At 36.7% G+C, this 12,028-nt stretch overlaps 1 protein-coding gene across 10 annotated transcripts in view; it reads left to right on the forward strand.

Moving 5' to 3' along the window:
* The first annotated feature begins 3,539 nt into the window (after positions 1-3,539).
* LOC101168565 (disks large homolog 2) overlaps positions 3,540-12,028 on the forward strand; it is a 53,137-nt gene continuing 44,648 nt past the window's right edge. For 6 of the 10 annotated variants that reach the window (XM_020708842.3, XM_020708843.3, XM_020708844.3 and 3 more), the window contains exon 1: positions 3,540-3,734. In XM_020708842.3, the coding sequence (XP_020564501.1) occupies positions 3,669-3,734 (66 nt within the window). In that variant the 5' untranslated portion in view covers positions 3,540-3,668. Of the gene's footprint in view, positions 3,735-11,263; positions 11,590-12,028 lie in introns of those variants that run through there. The other 4 variants (XM_011483536.4, XM_078931315.1, XM_078931317.1 and 1 more) reach the window with 2 other exon arrangements.

Raw genomic sequence — 12,028 nt, forward strand, 5'->3', positions numbered from 1 at the left:
TCAATAATTACTGAAACAACACAAAATGAAAACTCTCTGGTTGTGTAGAATGAGATTCATTTATTTTTATCATGTGGTGGAGCCAACCTTTATTTAATGAATACACATTGATTTTGCAAAGGACTGAATCTTGCAAGCGGCAGTTTGTTTTAACTCCTTATTGCAGTTCTGTTCATCAATTGTAGGCCCAGTAGAAACTGATGAATGATCACCATTCAAAATATTTTAAACCAGGGTTTGGTTTACTTTGATGGAGACACCCAGCAATATGTTTAGATACTATGCAAAACTCAACAGAATTCAAAGATGTCTTTTTCACCATTGAGAGATTATGTTGAAAGTAATGGCTTTTAGCTGGTTGGCAGCTGTCCTTTAAAAATGCACCTTAAAACTAAATGAAACAACTTAACAGGACATTAAAAAACACACATTGGAACAAGAAAACAACTAAAAGTGCCTGTTGTAAATTGATTATTTTCAAAAATCTGTCAAATTATTTTCTAATTTCCACCACAAACAAGTCAGAGCATTTTCAAGATAGATGCAGTAAAAATAGTAAAGCTTTAAAAAGAAGTTTAATATATTCTCCTGGTGGATTTCAAAATGTATGTATATTCACAACATATTTTTATGCACTTAGATATTTAATCTGCTCACTGAGACATGTATGCCCTAAAATGCAGCTCGTATCCCTTTTTCTTCCTAAGGATTATTTAGTTTTATTATGGATTTCATTAATAGAAGAGGATTAACAACATCTAAGTCTTTGATTTGTAATAAGTTTTGCTCTAAAACTGTAAACTCCAGTTGTTTAAGAACAAATCATGACAATTTTTGAATTAATGAGCAGCTTTTCTTTTACCTTGAGTGGCATGACAAAAACCCAGACATTTAAAAACTCCCAATTAATGGAAACCTTGGGTTTAATTGTCTCTAATGATTCCTTTGCAAGGAGCTTTGGTCAGAAATCAGGCCAAGACATTATTTATAATCAAAATTATATTTTGCCTCGTTTTTTTAACCAATTAAGCAAAATTAAAGTTTAAAGATGTTATATCTGTGCCAAATTTGATGATTCAACATATAACTTCATTATTGTTATGATTTCATGTTTTACAATAAAATAAGTTTAGTTTAAAATAAATATATGTAAATAATTTTTTACTTTTTGTGTTTACTGACTGTAAAGTATGATTATTGTAATAACATTTACCTCTAAATAAATACTTTCATTATTTTTTGTTGTTATGTCAAGTTTAATTAAAAAAATGTAAATAAGGGCGAATTATGTTCATATAATATAGCAACACTAATGCAGTTGATGTTAGTCAGGTACACCATATTACCAAAAGTATTCGCTCTCCCATCCAAATGATCAGAATCAGGTCAGAATCAGGTGTCCTGATCACTTGGCCGGGCCACAGGCGTATAAATTCAACAACAGTCATGCAGACTGTTGTTACAAACATTTGTGAAAGAATGGACCGCTCTCAGGAGCTCAGAGAATTCCAGCGTGGAACTGTCATGGGATGTTACCTGTACAACAAATCCAGTCATGAAATTTCCACATTTCTCCTAAATATTCCACAGTCAACTGTCAGCTCTGTCATAACAAAATGGAAGTTTGGGAACGACAGCAACTCAGCCACACAGTGGTAGTCCACGTTTAATGATGGAGAAGGGTCAGCGGATGCTGAAGCGCATATAGTATCAAAGAGATCACAGCGCATGCAGGATGAAAACTGCGTAGCTTTGTGTTGTTGTGGTGCAACAACAGTAAAAGCAAAGTTGTCAACAACAAAAATGGAGGTCATCCAGCAGCTCCTTTTTTCCGCTTGGCTTTTGATACATTGTTTATACAAGTCATTTAATGTTGAGAGACGAGGGGCGGCTAAGCTGAATACGCTGGCACTGGTTTGGTCGTTATGACCTTCCACCAATGGATGAGTTTTATTGTGTGATGACAGTACCTCCCCCCTAACCTACGACCTATGGGGGGCCAAAAACGGTACGATTTCGGTCCAGCTTAATGGGTCCAGACCATACCCGTTGGAGGAAACCAGGCTTTGGAGTAGCCAATCAACCCATGAGGCATGTCTTTGGGCTGTGGGAGGAAGACGAAGTGCCCGGGAAAAACCCACACATGCATTGGGAGAACATGCAAACTCCACACAGAAAGTTTTCAGCTTGGATTTGAACCTTCTTGCTGTGAGGCCAAGGCGCTAACCACTACACCACCGTGCAGCCCTATTTTACTATCAGGTTTTGTAAAAGAATTCAACAACTGTGTGTTAATGTGAGAAAGTGATGTGACAAACTCAGCGCTTACCTCTATTTCTGGTCCTTGCCTCATGTGGAAAGTCTATCTGTGACCTCCCAGGTTGTGTCAATGGGCCAAGCTCTTAAACATATACATCCCTTGGAAGTGATGTGAAGATACTCTTTAATTGGATCAGCTGCGTGTTATGCCTGAAACGCTTCCCAGTTTAATCAAGTTATCAGGGAACCTGTATTGGACACAATTTTTCTCCATCAGAGCAAGAAATAAGCCATAGAAAAGGTCAAATGACTGCAATACTTTGTGGAAAAGACTCACATATTTTCTCTATTTTCTGAGATGGCTTCACCTTCAAATCCTTGACCAATCTATGTTTTTGTTTCTGTTACTCATTTCAAAGAAACGTCACATACTAGGCACAAAAACGTTTAAACTCATTAAGATCCAGGCTTTTTGGAAGAAACTAAAATTTTTAAGAATGTCACATGCATCAAATTTGAGAAACATCATTCTATACATCTCATTCATGTTATGTTTACAGAAGAATGTTTCCATTATATGGGAAAACTGCCTATTTAACTTTATTTCTACATCACAGGTCCTCTGTTGATGTGTGTCACAGTATTTCCTGTTTTCCATAGAGAACCCCAAAAAGATCCAATGGATGAGCTGGAACAAAATGCTAGTGCTGAGAATGCCCCCCCCCCCCCCCCCCCACACACACACACACAAAAAAAAGTTCTACTTTTGTGTTTGTGTTATCTTAAGCAAAAAGAAGTTGTGGTGTTTTGCACGCATCCATTCTGGTTAACCTCCCTTTGCGTTGCTTATTGGACACTGCACCACGTGGCATATCTTCTCCAGACAGGAGCAATTCTTAGCTCCATAATCTGAACAACAATGAGGTCACCAAACTTAAATGAGATTAACAGATGCAAAGAAACGTTAACCAGCGCTATCTCCACTGAGATGTGTGTTTTTGTGGTGTTTTAATCGCACAAAATGAATTTTAAAAAGCAGAAATTTAACAAACTATATGACAAATGTCTATGATGAGATGAGAGTTCTCATTCATAAGGATTTTAGAGCTTGTAAAGAATTAACTTGGCAAGTCCGGACAAAGTTACATAAAATCAATTAGGAAACATGTCTGTGTTGGTCCTCCTAGGTAAGTTAAAATGATCTCACACTGGCTACGTAAACCTGTACGAGTGGCAGCCCCTACAGAGGAGTGTATGTCATTCATTCACTTTAACGAGTTGAGACTGCCTGAGCTGCATCACTTGAAAAGATTAGCCCTGTTGCTCCGGTGAAGGAAATCCAAGCTGGTAACTGTACTCAGTTAGAGCACCTACTCACTGGGAATACAAGCAGGCCTCTTTGCACACAAATGAAGGCAGTCATCAAGGTCAAAATCTGCAACACAGATCTACACCAGGGTGGCTCTGGCAAGCAGGTACCAGGAGATTTCTAGAGGAAAACTGTTTAAACATTTTTCCCAACTTATCCTAAAAAGCAAGGGTTGTGTTATCCGAGTAGCTGAGGATCTTAAAGGTGATTGTGTAGCAGGTATTTTGATGCTTGGTTTGTAGTGCATTTTTAAAGACAGTGATGCTCGATATCTATTTGTGAGCTGCAGCTGACAGAAAATCTTTGTGCGGATTGTCGTGCTAACTGCTGTTACTTTTTAATCCCTGGTCTACTATGCAGTGGAGGTGATTTACAAAACACACTTAAATTGGACTTTACATGTAATTTTCTACCATTTTTCCTGTTCCAGAGACACAATAACATTCAGTGTTAGCTCCCCCTTCAACTGGGAGACAGAGTTCATGGGGCTAATATACTTTAGATTTTTGTTTTTTCACACAATGGGGACTGACTTCTTCTATTTGAGCCAGGTTCCGGCGTTGCCTGATAGTATCACAGTTTTCCAGCCCAGAAGTCATCAAATAATCACCTGACCTCACAAAAACCTGTTAGCTGTAATTAGCAACTTTGTTAGTACAACTTTGAGACCATTTTTAATATTACATTCACCCTTTTCCAGTCAATCAAACCAAACATTAAATAATGAACTGGTATTGTACTTTATAAATGACCGCACAATCTGGCAACACTGAAAGGGAGAAACGGGACCGGGTCAGTAGGTGGCCTATCTGTGGTCAATTTAAAAATCCATGACTACTATTCATTTTTTTAACGTATTAACTTAATGAACATTTATGGGTCGTAGACTTTTGACTGAGATGTAGTTGCTGAATTATTAGCTTTAGAACAGTCAAATTTAGATGTGTTTCAATGACAATTGGGTTTTTCGCTCTGCCTATTTGGCAAGTTTGGGACAGGTCCATAGTTTTGGGACGTATCTAGCCAAACACAAAGCTGAGAAACTGGCTTCTAATGCGACAGTGAAACACTGTGAGCTGTAGTCACCCCATGCTTTGTCTGTCCCTGTGGTGCAGTCTTAGCTTTCACGGTGACATAGATTGCTGCTGTGTGAAAAACTGATACAAGTGCATGTGTCTAAAGTTGGAAGCATCTTGGTTTGAAATGTCTCAAAAATCTGTCTCCAGGCGTTTTCTTTCACAGCTCTATTCCGATAAATAAAAAACTTGGTGTCACATAAATCCATCCGGGCGTAGAATGCAGAAGCACAAAGCATTGGTTCACGTGCGTTTACAAAGTCTTTTCATTAAAAGTGGTCGCTTAAACTTGTGTGGCATTCAGCACATCACACATGTTCTACAGCACCAGAGTTTCTGCAAAATATTTCTTCTATAAATCTATCCATGATCTTTCCCCCTATACCTTTCTGACCTTGTTTATGTTGCTACACTGGCCCATTCCCTCAGACCGTCCTCCTTCCTCTAATAGTTGGTTCTCCCCTCTGTTTGTCTCATCACTGTGGGGAGCATTTACCTGTTTTGCCCCCCAGTTTTGGAACTCCCTTTCTCCCAACCTCTGAAACGTTGGTTTGTTCTTCACTAGCAAGCTTGAAGACCCACTCTGATGAAAATTGTGTTTTTGGTGTTTTCAACGTGTTTTTGCAGCATTTTCCTCATGATTCAGGACATATGTTAAGAAAACTAAGCTTAAAATTGTATTTCTGAGTTTAATATTTATTGAAATCATTGTCGATCAGCAGCAGACGAAAAACTGTGTTTGAAAAAGTCTATGACGTATTTACTGGGCGGGCCACAAGCTTCCACTCCACAATGGTGAAGGGAAGGGGGGTGGGCTTACTCTGCGTCAACAGTCCACAACTCAGAAGCAAATTTCGAATGAAGTCCTGCTGTTCTGCAGAAACTAGGTCTTGGAAAACGACACAGTTTTTGATTTTGGCTAATGATGGCCAAAATCAAGAACAAAAGATGATCATCTGAGTCTTTGAATTTCACCTTTTCTGACTTGTATACTGTCCTGAAACTAGAATACACTTGCCTCTTTTAAAACTGCATATTTTTAACTGATCCTGTGTTTTTTAAGTCTTTATTTTATTGTACTCCAAACAAATGAAATATATTAATATTGTTATTTATAAATAATTGATCTCTTACCCAACACTGGGATCATGTTGCAGACGTTTTCTAGATTGAATTTTGACATATTGTTATTATCGTCTGACAATCAGTTCCCCCAAAAGTCATATTCTAGAATTAGATAAAAGCCGATTTTATTTGCCCTGGAAATAAAATCTTGCTGTTTCAGAGTCTGGTCAGTAAGAAGATGACTCCACAACCTGCTTATTTTTTGTTTTTGACTCTTTTAATGTATTTGTGCTCTAAGCACAAATCTGCAGGCTTTAGACATTTCCACCTTTAACCTTGGATGATATGCAGCTTAATGCAGCCTGCTAAGTAGGCTCAGTGTAAGCTTTGATCACACACTGCACAAGACTTCAATGGCAGACAAGTTGCCTGACAGCGGCTTATGAATTACTGTTCCATAATACATTGCAGGCACGTACAGCTGCTGTCCCGACCAAGGGAATCTAAAAATGGACTAGAAAAGTTAGAATCTCCTCTTTTAATCCTGTTGCGTATGCAATAAAAACATCGTGATGGGCCTTAATTCAAGCTATATTAGGTACAAACATAATGTTGTGGGCTATAATTGATCACAGAAGGCTTTTAGATTATTTATCTGTAAAAAGAAACCAGTGTTACTTGATATTTAATACTTCAGTAGTTGTGAAAAACTTGATTGTGGTTTGCATTCAGCTCACTTAAAGGTTTGAGAGGAAATAATGTGCACATCAAAGTTCAGCCCTTAAATGCGTTATGAGTGTGTACAGAGTTTAGCATCACAGTCACAACAGTGGAAAATTTCTGCTCTGCGTTCTTGTGGCTACCTCATGGGGGATAAATTTAGACTTTGGGGTAGGAGACAGAGACTGATGGGTTACTTGTCAAATGCTTTCATATTGTTCTTTAAAAATCTGCTTTTAGTGAGAAAAACTTGTTTCTACGACAGAAAACTCTAATTATCATTTTCAGCCTGCAAATGTTTCAAACGGTTCAAACGTTTGATGCAAGGCCACCAACTTTTATTAAGACATCTGATTGGTTAGTTAATATAATTTAAATAACTTGAGCTATAGCAAAAATATCATGAAAAAAATAGGATTTCCCAGAACATGTTAATGAATGTAGCAGAGCACGAATGGTTATTCTGACGGATGTAATGACTGAGTAACAGCTGTTAATTTTCTCTATAGAAGTCTATGGAATTTCAGCTTTTTGGAACCAGCAGATACTTCCTATTCGGAATGCGGGGGGAGGGGTTGTTCAGTCCAGTCCTTATTTAACTATCACTGGCTGTAAGCCAGCTGGAGAGAGTGTAAACAGATGGATAACAGGAAGTGGGGACAGGCTTACTTTATGCCAGCATTTCTGCCCACAGCTCAAAGGCAATGTCTAATGAAGTACTGCCGCTCTGCAGAAACTATGTCCTAGAAAACGACACAGGTTTTTGATTTAGCCTACAAAGAGCATAATCATATTTAAAAGACCCTTGGGAATGCTTTTACAATAGTTTAAAAGGGTTTAAGGTGGGACTTTAAGGCCATTCTGGGAATTGTCTGTACCTTTTTGTCTACATGCATGATAATTTTGAATGGTAAGTTCTTGGTATCCACCATTTATGTGTAAAAAAATGTGAACTGGTACCTTTTAAATTTAGATCATTGATTTTTTATTTTTTTTGTTGTAGTTGAAAAACTAAAAAATTTTAGTGTTTTTTTCTGCCATTAGAAGATTAATAATAGTTTGATAGAAATCTTTTTTTGTCTTATCATTTTAGTACGTGAAACAAAAACAAGACATGATTATAGCAAACATTGGCATTTCACAAGTGTGCTTAAAATGTGAAAATGAAAATTATTCTACATTGTTAAACTGTCATAATTGAAGCAAAATATACTATTGCCTTCAATGTTTTCTGCTGTGTGCTTCTAACTGTGTGTAAATATTCACTTGCAGATGCTCAAAATGCACTAACAAAAAATGGATTTTGATCCATTTTTTCATCTATTTATGGCACTTCTTTAGTGCCATCACTTTAACTCCAGTAGCATGTTGAATGAGGATTTATGGTTTTGTTTTGTTTGAGGACATGTCTAAAATATTCCTCCTTTGAGCCGTCCAGAACCTGCACAAATCAGAGGGGTAAACCATCTGATATTTAGGAACAGCAATATATTCCAAAGTCAAAATGAGCAATCTCCCTTTTTGCAACAGCAGCAGGTCATGGCCCTAAGACTTTAAAGGACTCATTATTATTCATCCAGCTGCAAACTGCTTAAGGTCTCTATTTGATTGAGTCAGGGTGAATGCTGTAGCATGACTAAGCTTCTCCATGGAGATTTTTCCCAAGCCTCTGCTGCTGCTATAGCATCTTTTTGCGGCTGTGATTAATCTGGATCCGTGCTTATGCGCAGGTGTTCAGAGCTGCAGTCACAGCAGCAGATTGAGTTTGAGCATGCTCATAATTGTGTCTCCTGCAGATGAGGAGGGGAAGCAAAAATGAATCAGGCTACAAGTCCACTACATGGACTGGAAAATCAGGGTGCTGTATGAATAGGAAGTTATGCAAATATCAGCAAAACCCAGCTAAAACTTGAGTAGGACTTTCATCTCTTTTGTCGGTGCAGCTGCTGAGCAGGAACATGTTTAAAATAGGTTTCGGTTATAAGACAAACAAATGTCTCTGGATAAATGCTCTTGTGCCAGCAGATGACATGAATTGAAAACTATCAAACAACAAAGCAAATTTATCTATGAATAATAATTAACATGCAAAAAACGTACATTTACATACAGAAGCTTGTGCAACACAAAAGTCATACATGACATGCAAAACAACATATCTTTAAAGTGCAATTTTTGGCAATTATTTTTACAGCTTTTGCATTTTTCTATTTAGTAATGGCCTAATAAGATTAAATATAAGGAAAAAATAGGTCTTAAAATCGCTAAAACATTTATAGAATGGTATAAAAAAATAGGTTTTAGATATTAAGATGAAAAAACGTTTTTTTAAAGCAAATAACATATTCTGTTACAACATAATACTTTAAGAAAGTTAAAAAACTTAACATTTGAATTATCTTTTTGGTGGAGAGCTATTAGCTAACAAATAGCATTTTTTTAAGTATTCCAAGCTTTTTTCTATTTATTTTAATTTACATGCAAAACTTTCAGATTAAAAAACAAAACATAATTAATATCAGGACTCCCCGAAAGGACCCGAATCTTTTAATATCAGAATTAATGAAAAAGGAAAAGTGTGCAGAAGTTTTTGCAAGCCAGAAAAGAACATAATGAAAAAAAATCTCATTTATGCTATAAAGTTTTCAGGCTATTGAGTATCTTGAAAACAAATATCACAATTAGTCAAAAGATCTTGCGACAAATGAAACCCAAAGGAGACGCGACGTGCAAAGCATGTGCAGTGTTTTCAGTAGGTTGTGTAATTTGTACAACCCTCTTCTGCACAGTCAGCCAAAGATTATTATTAGAACACATTATCACATCAAACCAGTAATTATTGCTGCACATTGCAGTCTGAGTAAAGAAAATCAACAGTTTATTAATTTTAATTTAAAACATTTCAGTAATCATTATTGCACATTACATGATGTGATACTGAGTGATGAGTTGTAATTAAAAGAGCTTTGATTATTTCACCACAATCAAGTTCACGCATGTATTTGGACTTATTAAAAAAACCTGTTGATCTTTACCGCCTCTTCATATCATGAAATCAGAGTTTCTTTATACATTGAATAGTTGAACATTGTTTAAGCTCATTGCTCAGCCTGTTCCAAATTTTAGTGCTGCACACAGACACACAGAAACTTGTCTTTGTTTTTCTTTTCATTTGATCTTGAAGTTTCTACATCCCCTCAGTTTGTAGCCTCCTTCATTTCCTAAGAACTGTTTTTGGATATTGCATGGTAACGATTTCCCACTAGCTCTGCATAGAAGTTGTGAGATGTAAAACCAACAAGGTCATACCGGTTTGAAAACTTTCTGATGGCTTGTTTTTAGAGTAAAAAGAGAGGATTTAGTGAACTCTTATAATTATCCCCCCAAATCTTTATACAGAAGGTGAAATGTAGTTATAATAAGGAGCAGTACTCTACTTTTGTCTTCTAATATATGTTTAGATTTATTTATGATTGAAATATTATTTTAGACTTTAGTTTGTGTTGGATGTGTAGCTTCCAACTTAGTTTGTCATCAATAACAACCCCTAAGAATGTGATTTCTTTAAAACTTTCAATTGAGACATTATTTATTTTAATTGAGAGCTCAGTATTGGCATTATAAATACCAAAATATCACTTTGGTTTTATTGAGGCTCAAAGATAATTTGTTGTAATCCATTCATGATTTTATTTTGCTTTGTTCACCACATTGATAAGTTCCCGATTGTCTGTAGAACAGATTATATTTTTATTATTGGGAAATACTATTTGTAATGAACTGGCACGCTGTTGGAGTTTTGTCTTTTTCCTCATAGATGGGTAGACTCCTGGCAGTAAAAATGTTGATATCAAAACTGATTCAAGAACTACGATTTCCATAGGTCCAAAGTTTTGTCAATGCAAATGCTCTAAGATCATGGATTTAACACTGCAATCAAGCCCCAACATCTGAACCCCACCTGGAAATGATCAAAAGCTGCATTTCTTCATATGACAATTGCAGGGTTGTTTCATAAGGCAGTCTTCCAGTTTTGAATCTTTTTATATGTTTATTACTTTCTAACTTCATTCTTTATTTTTGCCACACAAAATCCTCCAGGTGATGTAAACTAGTGTCTTGGCATACAGATCTTAGTTTTGGTCGACCTTTTAAAAGTTCCTGTTGAGTCAAACAATTTATAGTTATATGACATAATAACTTTTTAAAATTATAGGTTGAGTGCCCATGCCTTCAATAATGTCAAGGAAAATTGTTTCTAAAAAACCATAGCTATTGGCCAATATTGTACTCCGCACTGATAAAAAAAAAAAAAAAAGTTAGTTGAATTTCTGGGGTGACTATATGAATAGAAAAAAAAGCTGAACCATTTTGTCAGAAAAAAATCTATTACTAACCCTGAAATTTGTCTTTGATTAAAAAAAATACTCTATTTTGTGTATTAGTACATTTATGATTTTTCGGTGGATTAAAATGTCAACAATAGAAATGACTACTAATAAGAAGCTTAAAAAATGTTTTAACAAAAAGTTGATATAAATGAATTTGTGGTTAGTTTCAGAACTCTTTTTGTATCCTCCACATTACCTTACATTGAAATGAGGGAATATAACATTGAAAAAAATATATGTTTAATGCTTTTAACAAGAATTAGTGAATTAAACCTTAAATTAGGCTCAGAGACTATATATTATTTCAAATGTTGATAAGATTAAAGTAAATTACATGTTTTGTTCTTTCAACTTCTATTTCCCGCGCTTGTGTAACTCTGTGAAACGTCCGGGCTAAACGACTACAACCAAGAATATGGTTCCTACTTGGCTGGGGGAAAAAAACGCTACAGTGGGGCGGGGTGTCGGGGTTTTGTCGCAGTTGGCGATGCAGCATTATAGAAATAGTTCTAACACAACACTGCCTGTGTTTCCACACACATTTTTACTCCGTAGACTTTATGCTGCAACACGGTGGGCGGTAGTTTTCATGTGAGTACTTTTTTTCCTAGTACCGGGCAGAATTTTCCGCACGCAGCCCCCCCGGCGTACCCACACAAAAAAAGCTTGATGTACGAGCATGCAGGAGGAGAGGGGGAAAAGCGTGGGGGTGAGTAAACACTTTTAACAGTTCGGTGAATTTCGGTTCGTGTTGTCCACGTTTTTGCTGGGGAAGTGGCTCGGCGGCTGGGTTTGAGTTGAAACTGCAGAAACTAAAGTCTCTTTCTTCCAGTCTCTTCTCCAGCGCATCAGCCCCCTCCCCTCCCTGCTCCTGTCAGCTGAACATCCATTCACTGATAAGTGCGTGGAAGCCGTTCATGTATGAGGGGGGGCTGCTTTGTGATGCGGTTGGGATGAAACGGGAACTCCTGTGTGGATGAGACTGTGGGAAACAGGTGACGGGGAGAGGGATGCTCTGTTGGAACATCGCTGTTGTGTAATTGACTGAAGCGACTGCAAGAAAAGACCATAAAAACATTGGGATGACAATATGGCTCTTGATTATATAGAATCATATATATAAACAAAAATGCTCATTAGTACTTTGA

Source organism: Oryzias latipes, chromosome 14 (genome assembly GCF_053564925.1).
Source record: "Oryzias latipes strain Hd-rR chromosome 14, Olatipes_Hd-rR_3.1".
Lineage (NCBI taxonomy): Eukaryota > Metazoa > Chordata > Actinopteri > Beloniformes > Adrianichthyidae > Oryzias > Oryzias latipes.